The sequence below is a fragment of the Vanellus vanellus genome (assembly GCF_965231255.1).
Source record: "Vanellus vanellus genome assembly, chromosome: Z".
Lineage (NCBI taxonomy): Eukaryota > Metazoa > Chordata > Aves > Charadriiformes > Charadriidae > Vanellus > Vanellus vanellus.
This window is the reverse complement of record NC_138908.1, coordinates 47,532,794-47,551,865: the sequence shown is the minus strand read 5'-3', so window position 1 is coordinate 47,551,865 and position 19,072 is coordinate 47,532,794. Positions and strand designations below refer to the sequence as shown.

Below are 19,072 nucleotides of genomic sequence, written 5' to 3'. Positions count from 1 at the left end.
AAACATGCTGTTTTCTCCACAGTATCCCAGTGCCAAGACCTCACAAAAGGAACATATGCGATCTTCTCTTAGATGTACTAAGTGGGGTTTGTGTTTGCTTCAAGTCTTAATCAGATATTTACTCAGATATTATAAAGACTCAAGACTGCTTGGGAGATAAACACCATGAGTAAGCGCTAAGTATTAACAAAGTTTCACAGCTTCTTTGGCTGATACCCACCATTTCCAATGAATCCAATTCCAGTGAACATATCAGGACCATCACATGACCTATGAAAATGTCTGATGATTAAATAGAGGATTAATGGTCCCATAATTGTAATGTTTAGACTACAATTTAGTTCACTACACAGCTTTTGTACAATATACTTATTTCTATTTCTGTTTTGCTTCCTCCTTTTTTTTCAGGTTTATTTATTTTATAAAAACATGCAGCAACTGTGTGTAAGACTTCACTGAAGTGTTGTGATGGCATCTTTACAGGTAGCTTTGGAGCAAAACCACCTTAACACAGTACTTCTGAAGAAAAAAATTCATCACAGCCAAAGCCACTAAGAAGTTGGAGGCAAGGGTCAAATTAAACTTACTATTTTAAATAACATTTAATTTGAGATGAAGCTAAGAAATACTGAGGTATCCCCCCATGAAAGTGCATTTGTTAAGGTACAAAATAAGAAATAAACCACAGAGTGTACAACATACATCATTCATAGGGCAATACAGGAAAACGGACTTCCAGAAAAAGGGCCTAAAGACTTAATTGAAAGACTCAACATGCAGTATATGGGGAAGCACAGCTTTAGACATCCAGGTACGTGAAAACGTAAAGATGCACTTGAATACTCAGAAGACTTTTCCTCCAGAGCAATTAAACTTCTCAAAATTCTAATTACTGGGATTACTGGTTTTAGGTTTTTTTTTTTCTGTTTTAATGTTCCAGGAACCAACCATGCAAAATATAAGTACAAGAAATCATATCAGAGCTTACGTGGTTGAATGTAACCCAGTAACGATGACTAATGGGACCTCAGCTGACTCAAACACCTCTTCATTATGGAAGGAGGCAATTCTTGTTTAACCAAGAATTATCAGAACATTTACCTTTCAAGTCCCATCTGCTGATCTGACCAGACATCTACCTATGCAACAGCCCAAACTACTCTCTAAGCGATGAAGAAGATGGGGACAGAGAGAACTAAAAACATTGAATAAACTTCGCAGTGACAATATACGCTACTCATGTGAGGTTCACAGCTTAGTAATACACTCTTACTCCTTACTAAGCTCCAGCAATGAAGCAAGTTGCATTGGATTTTGATAAAATCTGAGTAACAGCTGCATCACGCGAGAGGACTGATGCAACAGTGATTTTCCAAGTAACACACGGGACTTGTCTCAATCTTCAAGTTACCTTTTGCTCCTCTTAGAAAGTTCTCCTCTTCCTAATTTTCCTGCAAGTGATGACATCTATAACCTCAAGTGGTTTTCTAAATATATGCCAAAGTCATTCTTTTGGAAGCGCATATCCATCCAAAATAACTAATACCTACCTTTCAAACTGCTTTCCAATTTAGCAGTATTTTTTTTTTTGGATCAAACTGAAGTAGCAGTAGGTTATAGTTAACCCGACTCTTGCAAGATAAGGAAAAAACTTACCATCCCATACTTTGACAGTTTTTCCCCCAGTACGTTGAAAGATTTATCTACTACACAAATACAAAAACTGACCTTTAGGCACCAATCCTTGAGAGATCACAGCATCATCTTCTCTTAGAAAAAGAGTACTTGTCTGTGGAACTAATTCCTCAGAGACTGTCTTTTACACAGCCTAGCTTCCTAATACGATCAATAGAAGGACCGCTTATCCTCCTTTCTGTCCTCCAAAAAAAGGCATCTAATTACAGTATGAGAAAATAAGCCATAAAAGAAAGGTAAAACACCTCTGCTCTACTCTGATACAGTACTTTCTGGTTCATCTTGAGCTTGCATCTCCCATATGTGTTGGGGCTACTTGTCTATGACACACTCAGAAGAAAAAGAATACTTCCAAATAACAGCTAGCCTTTTTACACACACTATGCATTATAATAAAAAGCCACAGGACATGATGACTGTTCAGCATATTTTTACAGAAGCTTAGCTATCTTAACTGAGGGAGGTAAAGCTCCTATTCAGCTTAAATGAAGAGGCTGAAGTCAAACAACAGAAATTAAGACTAAATAATTAGCAATGCTAATACCCATTTCTAAACAACGACACAGAAGCATCCTTTTCTACATCATAAAAGCTTCCACAGAAGATGTTTTCATAATAGATATCCCAGTATTCACAGAAATGGTTACCTCTGCAGCTCCTAGCTGTACACTTGCTGCTTTATACTCTGATTCTAGTCTGTTCTTCTCAGCAGCCACAGTAGTGCTCTGAAGAGCCAAATCTGCTTTGTGGATGTTCAGTGATACACACATCTACACAGGAAAACAGAAAATGTCATTTTTTTTTTTTCCACAAGAGACTCAAAACTGATACGATCACTCTGTCAGGCTTTAGAAATCACCCATTTTTCAGCCATGGCATACAATGTGTTCAGCTCTTCAACATTGCTGTCTATCAAATTTAATGAAAAAGAAATGTGACTTATTGGTAATCCAAGCTCTTCAAGATGCATAGACCCCATGTACTTTTAATCTGTAAGCATGTACATATCACTTGCAACCAAATAATTTTACACCAAAAAGCACATTCTCTTTCCCTATACCATATGCTCACATGTGAAATGTGAGAAAAGACAGAGTCATCTCAATTCTCTCTCAGAGACAGAATCCAACAGGTAGATTTTGGTGGACTTCAGAATTCACATACAGAGATGGAAAAAGGTCAAAAAATAAACATGTAAGATATATGCCTCTCTCACTGACAATGCACGATGACTGACTGGATGGACAGTGACTCTAATGTCTTGTGTCTCAACTGGAATAGCATATGAAACAGAAGGAGGCTCCATTTTGGAAGTTTCATAACAAGCGTTAGTGATCCCCAGAACCTAGTTTGAAAACTTTGACATTAAAACAGCTGCATCTTTAAATGAGTCAGCCTCAGGAATGGTCTACAGGCTTCAAAATCAGCAATATATTCTTGACTGTGTGAAAAGTAGCTTCAAACCTTGAATTATGGGGCATTGAGAACACCAGTTTACCATTTTTGGTTTTTTTAATGATCGGCATATAAATACAAAGGAATCCTCTCTCTTAATGAAAGGGAGGACAAGGTTCCAACTGTAGGCCTAGGGGACCTGCAGGATGAAGTTTTGAGAGTGTTAGCTTCTGAGCACAATAGTGAGCCAAGGTCCAAGATCTTTACTATTTGTTATTTCAACACAAAGTTTCTGCAGTGTAAACTTAAACATAAGAATAGTTTATTTGTTTCCAATCCACTTAAGCAGTTTAAAAACAATTATCAGAAAAGTAAGCTGGAAAAAAAAAGTCATAACAAAAGATGAAAAATAGAAAAAGTTAAGATTATTCGATGACAACAGCACATAGAGAACTACATGCAAAAGCAGTGCAAAAATCTGAAACAAGGCTGTCTCTGTCAACTGGTTGTGAAGTATCACAGGTATTAGGTGTGTGTGAGGTACACTCTGCCTTGTGTATTTGTGCAAATGCACATGCAGCCTATCACTCTAGTTGACAGTTCCACAAAGCCCCAGAACTCTTAGAAAAGTAGATCATATTGGCACCATGCAAACACACAAAAATTCCATATAGGTTTTAAATTTCCTTCTGTGGCAGGAGTATGCCTGAAACATGTGAATACCTAAGCTTAGCACTTTAATAGCCTACAGCTAGTATAACTACAAAACCTATTCAAGAAAGTAAAAGGACCCCCATAAACTTGGAAGCATTCAAGTGGGGTTTGGGGATGACCAGAAATGCATGGATTTCAATAATGTTGATAAAACATAAAATGAAACATCTTTGTTGTATCAGACCATTTTTTTCTCTTCAGTACATACTTGCATATTTTTTCTACAGCACACAAGGTGTGAAAATTAAGGTGATACACAACTAAAATAACCCCCTTTTGTAATCAACTATTTCAGGCAAATATTGTCCATCCTCCCCTATACCCCTGATATACTGAGAAATACACAGTATGTGTCAAATCCGTTTTCCTATACTGGGTGAAAAACAGATTAAGACATTCCTTCAGGCAGGCCATACAGAAGTCTTTAGCTTCACTTCAGCTGCACTTTAGAACAGCAACATACTTGGGCAGTTTACGTACTGGGAAATGGGCATCAAATACAAAACCAAAAAGCATCTTCTATAAATCCCTGTTTTAAGCACAGAGCATTTGCACAAGGTTTGAAAAGTTACTTTTCAGTAGTGTTATTACCTGCACGAGTTCTGTAAAGTAATCAACAGCCTAAGCAACCCTTGTAACATGGCAGGTGTCTTCTACCATTCTTTGGCATTTTTAAAATTGCTTTGGCTAGCTGACCCAAAGGTGATCTCTGAAACACTGCAATTCCTGCAGTTGATGCCTATCAACAAACAGAAGCTGCCCACCTATTTGGAATACTTTTATTATATTTATTTATTTATTATATAAATACCAGCAACTGAACTGTACTGACTCAGTTCAAAGGTAACATTCAACTCTTTTCAGGGGTAAGCAAGAACACATGTAAACGTTTGGCAAAGCTCAAAGTGCCTGCAAGCATGGCACCATTTCTTGCTAAGTGCAAAAGCACAAGCAGATTCCCTTGGAACTAAAAGTAACTGTTTCTGGTTACTTCTAAGAAAATTCACCTTGTGAATGGCACCCCGTTATTAGGGCTTACAGGCTAAGCTAAAGCAACGATTAAGTCCAGATTGTTTTCTCCTTTTTTGAGTTCAAGATAACCTCATAATATTGAAGCCTCAGATTTGAGTACTTTTCCCATCCTAGACCTGTTGTATAATTATGGACCCTTACAGTTTCAGGTCAATTTTTCACATGACTAACGACTACTATTTTTTTCAATAAAAACAAAATAAGGAGACTATGATATAGGGTGGAAGGCAGAGTTCACAGAATTATGCAGTATTCTGAAAATGTACAGGCTGAAATGATTACACAGTTTATTCCTAGTTTATTCCTGTATTTACTGAATCAGACCATAGATTGTAGAACTTCAGTCACTCAGAGTCTAAGTCAACGCAAGCAAATGATCTACAAGTTGAATCAATAACAGATGAACAAGTTCAATCAAGTTCATAAAAGCTTCAAAAGATGTTTATCTTGAAGCAAGTTAGCTCGTAAACATTTACAGTAACACATCCAAATGTTGCATACCTCCTACGTAAGTTACAAGAATTGGACTTTTCATAATAGTAGAACATATACCAAGTTAAAAATACGTACCTTTATGAGATCCATTAATTCAGTAACAAGTCTTGCTTTTTGGGTATTTATTTCTTTGATCTTTACATTTGCCTGTTCAGATTCCTTTTCTAGGTTGATAGCATCTTGTTCCAGCTGTTTTAAACTATAAGAGGAATTACTATTTGATTAATCCTAATTCAAAATAAATTGTACAAAAATACAAAAATTCTTCATCTTGGTGATGTTATTTAGCAAGAATAGGAACTTATATACCTAGACATTCGAAATACTTTAGAGGCATTCCAAATCTATGCACTTTAAACCTAAGAAATTAAAAAAATAAAAAAGTCATAATTAAAGAAACTGATTTTGGCTACTACGGGGATCACTCAGCAACTATACTCCTTTGTGTCTGTAAACTTCAGGATTAAAAAAAAAAAATAAAATATCCATGTAAAGATGACATTTTTATTCTGCTGCTAGTTCCTTGCAACAATACAAAACAGAAGAGTTCTAGAGGTTTGCATCGTTCTTGTTATATATACTAGTAAAAAAAATTGTGTCCTCAACTTACTGCAAAAAAACAGAATCTTCACTCGTTTTAAACCTCAAAAACATATAATTATGAAGAGCTTCATATGAAATAATCATGATTGTTAGTGAGCTGTAAAGCATTTGAGGATCTTGAAAAATGGCTAAACAGGCCAAAAGGATGATCCAGGAAACTACAAACCAGTCATTCTTACTTTGATCCCTGGGAAAATTGTGGAGCAAGCCTCCTCAGAAAACAATTCTAGGGGTATAAGGGAGAACGTGATCAGGAAGAAATCAGCAAGCATTAACCAAAGGTACATCATACCTGATGAACCCAAATATAAACCAACTCTGAGAGGAGAACAAGTGGTTGCCATTTACCTCCATTTTACCAAGGCTTTCCATTAGGTTATCTGATAAAAGCTCACCTGCACACCCAAAAAGGAAAGACCATAGCAGGTGGAGGAAGCCCAAATAATACCCTACCCTGGCTATCCTCAGACCCGTCACAGGAGCCATCAGCCCATTAAATGCCCATCTCCACAAGCCCAGAGGAACACAGGGGCACCCTAACAGGTGGAAACCCAAATTAAGGACTCCCAGGACAGCCTCAGCACCAGTGTCCAGCTGTGAAACCCAACAAGTTAAGCCAACACCACAGCACAATCTGGACTGAGGGGGGTGTATTATGGGATGCAGCAGAAAAACATTTTGCAACTGTTCAGGACTTACTATTGGACATTCAGGGGAGAAACCAAATGTGGGGAAAGGAAGAGATCGAGAGATATGAGGATAAAGGGATAGTTACATGTAAATAGTTGGTTAGTCAATACGCTTGTCCAGCCATGCCCAATTGGCACACTCTCTTCTTATTCAATTGCATTTTTCACTCTCTTCCTGGGTGAGGGACCCTCTATTCAGTATTCATGTGTGTGGAGGGGAGTTTTAAGTGCAAGCAGGTACAGTCAGATCATAAGTCAGAGGAGAGGGCTTGCTGGTCTATGGTGCCAGCAACTGGAGAGACCAGAGTGAGCAGAGTGACAGCCACTAGAGTTGGTGCACAGGTCAGAGGCCTATGTGTCTGTGGTGCCAGCACCTGCCATTAGTGCAGGTGTGCAAGTGAGTGGTTGATCCCTAATGAAGACTCCACAAGACTAGCTGGCAAGTAGGTGAAGCGGCCTGGGAGCCAAGGGGGTATGTGTGTCACTAAGGGTGAGACCACAAGAGAGGGCTATTGGAGGGATCAGGGGAGTCCAGCCTGACTGCCCGAGACTATGAGCTCTGCTGTCTCTAGGTATGAGACCTGCTGACATGTATGTATTTAAATGAAAGATGACAGGGGTACTGGCTGTTGCAGGGGGACTAGGCGAGTCAGGATTACGTCTGCACATTTTGTATGCCTGTGTGTCTCTGAGGGCTACTGGGAAACCAGGGAGTCCCAGCCAGTTCTGCATGGTGTGCACAGGGATGAGAGAGGCAGCCTGTACAGGCAACCGGAGCAGGGCTGCAGTCCCAGGGGTTTGCATGTCTCACCAGCAACTGGTGAGACAGAGGTCCAGGGGCAGCTACTGTGCAGACTTGGAGTGTCTGAACCCAGCTGCTGATGGGATCCACATTGCCCATATGTATGCATAGGAGTCTCATCAGGGGAGCTCCATCCTGCTCAGACAGAGTAGGAACACGATGAGGCCGCTGGTGCTGTGTTTGCCCGACTGCTCTGTGCATCTATCTGTGCTGTGTCACTGGTCATGTGTAAATATGTACATACCTGCTGTTTAGATGGGCTCTGTGTGAATGTGTTTACTGGGAAGACAGGCTCAGCCTCACTACTGGTTGCACCTGGGAGCATCGAGCTGCATCAGCCCCACCTTCCTCTCAGGCTGCTGGATCTAAACCCATTCCCCAAACTTTTTCAATGCTGTCTCACACAATATTGTTGGACTCAAGCTGGAAGACTACAGTCTGCATGGACAGAGACCAGATAGGCAAAAAAAAAAAAAAAAAAAAAAAAAAAAGGTGGCTGGATGGTCAGGCTCAGATTGTTGTATTCTGCCTGGAGACCAGTACTGAGTGGGGTACAATAGGATTAAGAACTGGGACCTGTCCCGTTTAACATCCCTGCAAGTTACACGGAGGGGCCGACACGATGACATTAAACCAGAAGGAGCAACAGGCCTGCTGTTCAGAGAAGTCTGCTGAGACTGCAGAAGGGGTTGATAGAAGGCTCATGATATTCGGCAAGGACGAATGCCGAGTCGTGTCCCTGCGAAGAAAGTGGGTCTGGAAGTGGTACAGACTTGGGACAGACTGGCTGGGGAGAAATTCTGTAAGGAAGGACTTGAGGTATTGGGGGGCAATGAAATGAGCACAGGCCAGCAGTGTGCCCTGGCAGCAACAATGTCCCCCAGCATCCCTGGCTGTATGAATGGAAGCACAGGCAGGAGGAGAGTGATGTTTCCTCTGTATTCAGCACTGCACCCGGTTTTGCCCCTGCCCCAGACATCAACAAACTGGGGCAAACTTGGAAAGCAACAAAGATGGTCAGGGGCTACAGCACAAGCCCTGTTAAGGGCAGGATGAGGGTGCTCAGCTTGTTCACCCTAGACAAGAGACACCTTTGGGGCATCTAATAGCAACCCCCACTATCCTTCCGACAAGGAGGCAACCGACAGGATGGAACCAGGCTCTTATAAGAGGTGCCTAGTAGAAAGATGACAGATAGTGGATACAAGTTGAAACAAGAAAGATCTAGACTGGATGTCAGTGGAAACTTTTTCCCCCATAAGAACAGTCAAGGAGCAGAACAGGATACCAAAATAGGTTGTGCAATATCCATGGAGACCTTCAAGATACAGTGGGATACAGCTCTGAAAACGTGGTCTGAATTCAGGTGTTGACCTTGCTTTGAGAACACAGCTGGGCTACAGACTACATGAAGTCCCTTCCAACCTAAGTGATTCTGTCATTGTATATTACTTTCAAAATTATATCCAGCTTAATTCAAATACTTGTATAGATTAGAAAAATGAGTATTTGAAAATAGTTATACTCACTGCAAGGATTATTTAAACAACTTCTATCTCTACAGAAAGACATCCACATTACACAAGAAAACCTGTAAGAGTCTTGTCTGTAGTTGTGCCAGGATTCCTAGCCCTATTCAAAATTAAAAGTGTAATTATTTTTTCCAAAGGGAAGGATTTAATCAATATTTGTTTAGGTAAAGGGTCCACCTCCTGCCTTCAAATCGTATTCTGTATTCTAGCAAAACGCCATGACAATACACACATCCTTAATATGCAACCTGAAAACAATATTTGGCTTGGATGTTAAGCTCACATCCACACTGTTTAAAACTGCTTTTCACAGCAACCTGACTATACAGCAGTTGATTCTGGTCCCTCTAACATCCCTGCAGCCCTATTTTTCTTTTATTTTTCTTTTCTTTTTTTTTCCTCTCAATACTCTCTTTTCAGTTTAATGCACTGTAAGTAACGCAAGAGTTGTGTATGCAAGCACCACCCCCGACTTTCAGAAAATGAAAAGCAGTGTGGCATAAGAACATATAGGAGTATTTGAGGGTACAAGGTCTGCTTGGGACTGTTACAGGAGTGGAAGGAGTGAAGCCTGGGGCAAATCTCATCTACGCTGCCTCCTGGAAGTGTGAGCTTTAGTGAAACACCTTATGTCAAAGCAGAAACAGAATAACTAATTGCAGAGGTCCACAAAAACAGAAAAGACGTTAAGACAAATACTGTGGACAATCAGGGTCCAACTCAATCCCTAGCATGCTTACTTATTACCATTTATGTATGTTATGGTATTACCTAGATGTGTGCTACCAAAATGTAAGACTATGGTAATATTTGAGTAAATGAGTGCAATGATGTCTCACTGGAATCCTATGATTTTATCACAGGAAACCATTTGGAACATTGTTACATGGTTTCTCAAATACTGTCTTAATCTCCTTTTCTAAACACCTTCTGTCTTGATTATTACCTGTATCTGATGCTCAACTACTGGCTGCTTCGTAATGGTAAAAGCACACTGCAGTAAGAGGAAGCCAAACTACCTTCGTTATTAAAACTGTTCACGTTTCATAGATAATATGGTTTGTTTCCTACCTATCATACTTCACACCAATTTTTGATTCCAACTGTTTCCTCCTGTTTCCTCTCTCTAAAAGCTCCTTCTTCTGTTGCCTGAGCTCATTGTCTCTGCGTTCCAGATGTTTCTGTCTTTCAAACAATGTAGTCAAACGCATATCCAAGGATTTAATGGTGTTATTGATGTCCTGAAATAAAAGAACACACGCCACTAGCATTCTTACTACAAACATACCACACTAACACACATAAGTAGGCTATGCTTATTGGACAATATAATGGGTAGTAGTTCACATCATATACAGCAAGGAAATAAATTTGTACCTGTTGCTGGTTTTCCAACTGTCTTCTTTCATCTGTATCCACTGAACTACTGAGGAACTGTGCCACCCTCAGGGATGTATTAGTAGAGAGGGTTAGGTTTGTATAAGCAGATACTTTAACAATGTATTTTTCTTCTGCTGTGTATATTTGCCGAAATTTGGTTTCTTGTATGACCTAAAAACCACACAAAAATATTAATCTGACAAAAGTGTTACTTAAGGCAATGCTTTTCAGAACAAGAAATCAACTAGCTAAAACCCACAGTAAAGAACTTGAGCAAGACTCTGATTTGTTAACAAGTCTTTGCAAAAAGATGATGCTAAGTTTAATGCATCGTTGTACTTTTAATTCAGACTGGTCAGCAAAGAACTGTTAAGATACTGTTAAAAACAGTATATTACCCTAACCAATTAAACAGATTCTGATATTACAGATAGATGCTGGAAAAAACTGTTAATATTCGTACAGCATCATGAACAAGGATTGTACTTGCTGTAGATGCATAGCACGCAAATGTAGCCTGTCTACCAAAGAATCAGAAGTACTTAAGAAATTAATAGATGAAACCATAAGGTGAGCTACAATGCATGAACTTCAGTGAAGCAAATGCATCTGTAGGAAAAAAAAAGAGAGGTATAAAAATACTAAAGTTGCTATTTCTAAATGATTCGTGTCAAAAAGGATATTATAAATAACCAAAGATTTACCATAACACAAAGTAGTTTAGTACTACAAAAGGATATAATGTCCAGTAAACCAGGAACAGCAAAAAGCCTCCACAGGACAACGTAAATTTTACTAAAGATTTTTTCAGATTACATACACAGCACTAGCAATATTCTGTCGATTTGGTTACAGGACACTGAAAACCACATTTACTTTGTTTTACACCTCAGACTATTATTGACAACATTCCACCCTAGTCCTTTTGCTATATGCCCAGATCTATGAAACAGGTCTTCTTTTAAACTGAGCCTGACATGTGTGAAACAAAATATTGCAAATAAAGCATTTCTCAAGAATAATAAAAAAGAAAAAACTTTACACAAGTGAACTGATAAAGTGCCACATGCAACACATTCAGAACAGTGGCCTGTCTTTGCCCCTAGACCAGTGATTTTTCACTTGCTGCCCAGAGCTCTGGAAAAGAGGAGTATCTACAAAACAGTTTACAAAATTAAACTCAATGACCTCATACAAAGTGGTGGAAGAATCACAGTGTAAAGACAAAAATGCTTAGGAAAAGCATTCAGAAAGGAGCTTTTAATCTAAGATTCCCTCCACTTTTACTTTCCTCTTCCTCATTCTTAGAGCCTCAGAAACATAGATAGGAAGGAGCAACAGGTATCCCCAATAACATAGGAATTGTTCTCTACTCACAGAGCCCATTCCCCAAGTTTCTCAAAAAAGCAACTCTTGCTGTTCTCAGAGAGCCCAAAGTAGTCTTCTGAATTCAAAGAAGAGAGCTTATGGGTAGGCAGGTGGTATCATAGAGGGGATCTGCTACAGACCACCTAACCAGGAGGACTGAGTGGATGAAGACCTCTACAGACAGATAGGAACAGCCTCGCATTCACAGTCCGTGGTCCTCAGGAGGACTTCAAACACCTCAATATCTGTGGGAAGGACAATGAAGCATGGCACAAGCAATCCAGAAGTTCTTGGAACACATTGATGACAACTTCCTTCTCCAAGTGTGAGAGGAGCCAATGAGGAGACGAGCTATACTGGACCCTGTCATTACCAACAAGGAGGGGCTGGTGGGGAATGTCAAGCTCAAGGGTAGCCTTGGCTGCAGTGACCATGAAATAGTTGTTCAAAATACTTAGGGTAGCAAAGGGGGTGTGCAGCAAGCTCACCACCCTGGACTTCAGGAGAGCTGACTCTGGCCTCCTGAAGAATCTGCTTGGTATGGTGCCATGGGATAAAGCACCAGAGGGGAGAGGGGCCCAAGGAAGCTGGTTAGTATTCAAGGATCACATCCTCCAAGCTCAGGAGCGACGCATCCCAACAACGAAGTCAGGCAAAAAAGCCAGGAGGCCTGCATGGATGAACAAGGAGCTCCTGGACATACTCAAAAGCAAAAAAGAGGCCCACAGAGGGTGCAAGCAAGGACAGATACCCTGGGAGGAATACAGAGAAACTTTTGAGCAGCCAGGGATCAGGTTAGGCAAGCTAAAGCCCTCAGAGTTAAATCAGGTCAGGGACATCAAGGGCAACAAGGAAAACTTCTACAAATATGTCAGCAATAAAAGGAAGACTAGGGAAGATGTGGGCCCTCTCCAGAAGGAAACAGGAGACCTGGTCACCCGGGATATGGAGAAGGCTGAAGCACTCAATGACTTTTTTGCCTTAGTCTTCACCAGCAAAGGCTCTAACCATACCACCCAACTTGCAGAGGCAAAGGCAGGGACTGGGAGAATGCAGAACTGCCCACTGTAGGTGAAGATAAGTACATGACCATTTAAGGGAACCTGAAGGTACACAAGTCCATGGGACCTGATGAAATCCATCTGTGGGTCCTGAGGTAACTAACAGAAGAAGTTGCTAAGCTGCTTTCTATTATATTTGAAAAGTCATGGCAGTTTGGTGAAGTTTCCACTAACGTGAAAAGGGGAAATGCAACCCCCATTTTGAAAAGGGGAAAAAAGGAAGACCCGGAGAACTACAGGCCAGTCAGTCTCAACTCTGTGCTCAGAAAGATCACAGCGCAGATCCTCCTGGAAACTCTGCTAAGGCACACAGGAAAAAAGAAGGTGACTGGTAACAGCCAACATGACTTCACCAAGGGCAAATAATGCCTGAAAAATACAGTGGCCTTCTATGACAGTTACAGCATTTGTGGATAAGGGGATAGCAACTGATGTTATCTACCTGGACTTACGCAAAGCATTTCACACTGTCCTTCCCACATGACATACTGGTCTCTAAATTGGAGAGACACAGATTTGATGGATGGACCACTTGATGGATAAGGAACTGGCTGGTTGGTTGCATTCAAAGAGTTTTGGTAAACGATACAATGTCCAAGTGGAAATCAGTGACAGGTGGTGTTCCTCAGGGGTCAGTAGTGGGACCGGTGCTATTCAACATCTTTGTCAGAAACATGGATGTTGGGATTGAGTGCACCCTCAGCAAGCTTGCCAACGACACCAAGCTGGGTGGCACTGGAGAGGGACTTTTTACAAGGGCACGTAGTGATAGGATGAAAGGTAATGGCTTCAAACTGGAAGAGGGTAGATTTAGATTAGACGTTAGGAAGAATTTTTCACTCTGAGGGTGGTGAGGCACTGGAACAGGTTACCCAGAGAAGTTGTGGAGGCCCCATCCCTGGAGGTGTTCAAGGCCAGGCTGGATAGGGCTTTGAGCAACCTGGTCTAATAGGAGGTGTCCCTGCCCATGGCAGGGGGGTGTGGAACTAGGGCCCTTCCAACCCAAACCATTCTATGATTCACTGTCTGTAAAAGATAGACAACAGACGTCCAGCAGAGATGGAGAAGTAAATAAGGATTAAAGTTGAAAACTGTCATGTGTGTTACCCGTTACAATCTAGCAATGATGAGCTTGCAAGAACCCATGAAAGACTATGGTAGGGACATTACTCCTAGTGGGACCTCTTCGTCTATTTCTAAGAATCCAAAAGATTTATATACTATTTATCACATCAAATCTGACCAAAGCTATACAACTATATTTTCAAGAAACTGTACATCTTAACATATATATATATAAAGCAGCTTCTAATTATTGCTTTAAAAACAATGTGTCAGCATTGTCATGTACTATTAACTGTTTGATCAAAATTTTGCCCAGAATATCTCAAGCACTTAAAGTAGAAGTTATTACAATAAAACAACTCCATATAACTGACTTGGAACAGTATGCAGGTGAAAAATATATTTGACTTTCTGTAAAGTACTGCATTAGACTGACTGGATTTGTTAAAATGTCTTGCAATATGTTTGTGTACAATGAACTGTTCTCACTTCTAAAGGCCAATTAGAAGGCTAAAGCAATTTTTCGCTTTCTCCACATTAACTCTCCAAAGAATTTCTGAAATAAAACTCTAGACCACCAGTGTATTTGCGCTATTTAGGACATCTCACCCTTTCAATCATGTTTCTGGTCTTCTCTGTTCCCACAGGGACATCATGAACATGGTACTGGGAGCAAAGATAACTCATCACAGGGTGAGGAGCATCAAATAACTCTCGTAAATATGAGAAAAATCCGTATCGGCTGAAGAGGAGAGAAAAAAAAGCATGCATCAGAAACAAAATTTGGCAGGTAAACAAGCTGAAGTTACTGAAGTGTCAGAAAGAAGTCCCACTAACCCAGAATTGAATTGAATTGATTTGTGTAGAAAATTCTGATATATATCAACAACAGCAAAACATTGTATTTAAACCCATTCCCTACTGATATAATCTGATACATACTGTAATTCTTCAATAGGTCTCGAAGGTAAGCTTTCAGCACATGATTGAGCAGGCGCGCATACAGCGTTCACTCTTAATTTCTGATGATCACGCATCTAAAAATAGATTACATTAGATTTTTTGGTAAAAAAGAGCATAAAAATTCACTATATGAAAGTCAAATATTTATTCTTGATTCCCAGAATCAGAATTATCTTAAACTGACAGCCTCTGGAAGAACCTACAAAAATCTGCTCTGGCTCAGGCATGACCGAGTGCTCTAAAAGCCAAGCTCAGTTAATGTCTCTCGGTGAAAATACCATGCATTACAGGAAACAAAAGCAATGAAAGAAATCCAGAGCCAGGTTCCCAATCTAAACAACCAAGCTAGATGTAATAAGGAATCCCCCTCTTTCAGCCTGTATTGCCATTTTTCACAGATAATGGCAGACCACTGGCTACAAAGGCTCTGAAAAGCCTGAGCCTAACAGGGCAGAAAACACTGAGGATACAAATGAAAGATCAGTTCAGCTGGTTATAGCAGCCTTGCACTAGGGTCCACCACCAAGGAGGCACACAAGCTCCCAGAACCTCAGATATCACCACAACTGTTCACCTATATAAAAAAAGACTAGGTTCTGTGAAAGGCAAAATAGGTCTTCAAAAATTTCAGGACAGTTTGTCACACCATTATCACACTATTCTGTGGAACCTAGTTGGGAAGCATTATGACAGTTAAAGCGGTATCTTGTGGCTATTTTCTCCTGCGTCATCTGTCTGGCTCTCAAAGGGAACAATCTCTTTATCGCTCCAGGAAACAGCAGTATTAAGAAAATATAAGCTTGATTTGCTGCTTGGGTCATTGTGTTCTCACAAAAGATGCCCTCTCGCCTCTTTACTGAGGAGGCACTGGAAATGCTTTGTACTAAATTTGAGGCTTCCTGCTCTTGTCATTTTCTTGTACACAGTATTTTCTCCTCAGTGATTATTGTCTTGTCAAGGAAGACAAAAGTTATTTCTAAATAGAAATATTTTATTAATATTCCTGCATCCCTCCAGTTGGTCTAGGCTTTAAAAAAAAAAAAAAAAAATCTTACTCCAGAAGAAAACCTTAATCCAGAAGGACACTTCATATTAGCTGTTGTGCTGATCTTGCCCATCAAAACTTATTAAATATAGACTTACTCGGTAGACTCCAAAGTTTAGGCCTCCTACATCAGTATTTAATCAGTCTTTAAAACTGGTGCCTACTTGCCTCCACAAGAAACATTTCCATATCTTCTTGATTCTCAAAAACAAACGCCCTCATGTCACTGGCCGAAATGTGACTTTCAACATATTTAGCATGTCTATTGTCTTTCATATTGATCTGATAAAGAAAGGTAATGAGAAAGTGATTTAATACAATTGGACTTAACACCCCCCACCAAACCATTTTAAGCAGTCAGATGATATCCAAACCTACGTTTAATGAAAACAAAGACAATGTTTAAATGTCTTTAAAGACATACTCCCTGTCTTTTTGCAACCAATTCTCTTGGGAGGAAACCTACAGTAACTCACATGGCACTGTGTTCAGTTTTCAGCCATCTATATCCTTTCTCAGCATTCCTGGAGCTATCACTGTCTCCACCAAACCATTTCCCCCTCTTCTGCTCCACACTAACCTTAAAATTGCAGCGACCACCATCTCATGTCTAGTGGCTCTGCTCCAGTACTACTAAAGGTATCTCACTGTTTAGAAACAGTTAACCTAAGGAATCAAAACCAGAAAATGCCGCACTCCACAAAGTACTCGTATGCAGTTCCCTTTGATTCAGACACAGTGAACATCACCAAACACAAATACAGAACTGTGATGCCCTAGGCAGACAGAGATTCACAGATTGCTTGCATTCTCTTTGAAACCTTAAAATAATATAGTAAAAATTCTCATATTTAACATGGGTGAAGCTTTTAATATCTGAATGAAATGTTTATGTTTGAACGTGACATACAAAGGCAAAATTACACAGAACTACAGAATTCAACAACATCAAGTTAGCCAAAGGCTGGGTATACTTACTAGCAATTTGAAAGTTAGGTACATGAGACTAACTCACATAATATCAAAGAAAATAAATTCAGACATTAGTGTATGTTAGAGGTTAATGAGGCCTTAAAGTAAAAGCAAAGGCATCCTATCAAGGCATTTGTAAAATTAACTTGATGTGGTCTTCCAGGAAGAATGGAAGTTCTGGTAATAACAGGAAATACTTGGTATTTTATACTAAACAAAACTAATTTTGAATAGTTCTAGCAAATGCACAAAGCATAAGAATTGGTATGCAAACATTCAACTAATTTAAATTGTAGCAATATACTATTAAAACATCCTTGCAATTTTGAAGAGGAAGAGGAGGAATGCACCAGAGTTCTTCATCCTCTTCACATTATATGGAGCACATATTGCTCGAGGAATGCACTAGAAAACCAATAGTCTCTTTGAAAATTTAGTCCTGCTATTCCTAGCTAATAGTATATATATATATAGCTAATAATATCCCAAAACAACTAGGGATAATTGAGGTGTTTCTGTGTCTGTAGCTGGCTGTGCAAAGCAGACCACAAAAACACCTGGGGATCACAGTGACATGTTGTAACTGCTGCTGAGCAGGCTGTGCTATAAGGGGAGGTATTCAATAGTAACTAACGCTGCTTTTTTAAGCAGCAAATAAGAACTACTTAAGTCTAAATAATTGGATGTACCTTAGAAGAAATCTGCAATGGGGTCCTTAATAAAGGACTGCTTCTTGAGGAGGGAAGGGGAAGGAACCCCCCATCTTACTCAATGTTAAGTATTAGTACATTGCCTAAAGAATTAAAATTACAAATAGTTCACCATGCTAATGTATCCCACATGTAATTGTAAATTTCAAGGTGTGTCTTGAAAGTCTTAAAGTCATTCTTGAAGTCTTGCAAGACAAATAAACTAAACAGTAACTGGTTAGAGCAATATGCAAGTAAAATTTTCTTACTTCAAGCATCATGGGTTCGCAAACTTTTTTTTTGAACTTGTCTTTGTTCTTTCTTAGCCACATAAGAGCAGAGTGTGTGTCTCGGAATCTGCCTTTAAGATTCTCTTCTTTCATATTCATTATATTATTAAGCTGTCCAAGGCGATCAATTATTCCTGTAATATAAGGCAGTTTCTTAAACAGAGTCCACAGCAAGTACACATTATAACTAGCATTTCCCAGCATTTATTGACTATGCTACTCCAGCAATAAGATTGTTAGGACACTATAAGAATTAAGAGTTTCTATTCCCACAATCAAGATGCTGCTTATTCTAAAGAAAATTTAAGAACTATTAAAGCTTAAAATCTAAAATAAAATGAAGACTTACCCAAAGTATACCAAAATGTGGTAGCATAGTAAAAACATCAGATTTTGGTCCTAAAAATATCTCTTTAGCTCTGCTCAAAACTGGTTCTACCTTTGTATTTAAAAGCAAAAACACTCCAAGAGGAAAGAAGTACTGGGACTAACAACATGAAATCTCTTGAGTGTTATTTCACACTTGCAAAAAACTAAATGTGTGATAATAGACTGTGTGTAAAAGCATTTGCTATTCAGGAGAAATAAAAATCAAATACCTTCTGTGCTTCTCAAGGTAAAATACAGAGTGTCTCCTTCCCTAGGTCACTCGGTCTCTATATACCTTAGTTTCTTCTCGGATTCTGTGACAAGCTAAGTGCCAGACAGACAGGTATGCGCAAATGTACTACACACCCCGAGGAATATATAACAATACCCTCTACCTGCCAAGCTATAATTTTTGAATTTTGTTTCTTAGAAAGAACTAATTGTAAATCCTACGCTAGTATAAAGGAATTTACTATAATTAAGGTTAGCTCAAGTTCATCTAGAAAGGACAAAAGCAGCATTAGTAGCTAATATACTGCAAAAGACATAATTTTAAATGCTGCATCTTCAAAACAAACTGCTTTTGCTTCAGGTTCATTTTTTGTATCCTGCTAACAGTACATATTTTCATTTAATAACAGAAAAAACCTGAACTGGCAAAGCAGTCTCCTTACCTAAAGGTCACAGGAAACTAATTTTTTGGAAGGACAGTTTTAAGATCAATTGCCACTTTTGAATCTTCCTTGTTTTTTTTCTATTTTGAAAGCAGTTTCCGTTACTTATAATGAAATTGATAAGAGACAAGAGCACTGCTATACATGTAAGATAGAACTAATAAGGCTTGAGGTAAATGTTGCAGATTATTTCACTACAGCAGGACAACAAGCAGATTCTGTACAAACAGTCATTTAAA

The 19,072-nt window shown here is 39.4% G+C and overlaps 1 protein-coding gene across 1 annotated transcript in view; it reads right to left on the bottom strand.

The window, feature by feature from the left end:
• SMC5 (structural maintenance of chromosomes 5) overlaps window positions 1–19,072 on the bottom strand; it is a gene marked incomplete at its 5' end in the record, with an annotated part of 57,334 nt that overhangs the window by 16,470 nt on the left and 21,792 nt on the right. The window contains 8 exons of the mRNA XM_082497976.1: window positions 2,343–2,465; window positions 5,407–5,530; window positions 10,029–10,198; window positions 10,335–10,508; window positions 14,441–14,573; window positions 14,774–14,868; window positions 16,008–16,121; window positions 17,770–17,924. Coding sequence (XP_082354102.1) covers window positions 2,343–2,465; window positions 5,407–5,530; window positions 10,029–10,198; window positions 10,335–10,508; window positions 14,441–14,573; window positions 14,774–14,868; window positions 16,008–16,121; window positions 17,770–17,924 — 1,088 coding nt within the window. The remainder of the gene's footprint in view (window positions 1–2,342; window positions 2,466–5,406; window positions 5,531–10,028; window positions 10,199–10,334; window positions 10,509–14,440; window positions 14,574–14,773; window positions 14,869–16,007; window positions 16,122–17,769; window positions 17,925–19,072) is intronic.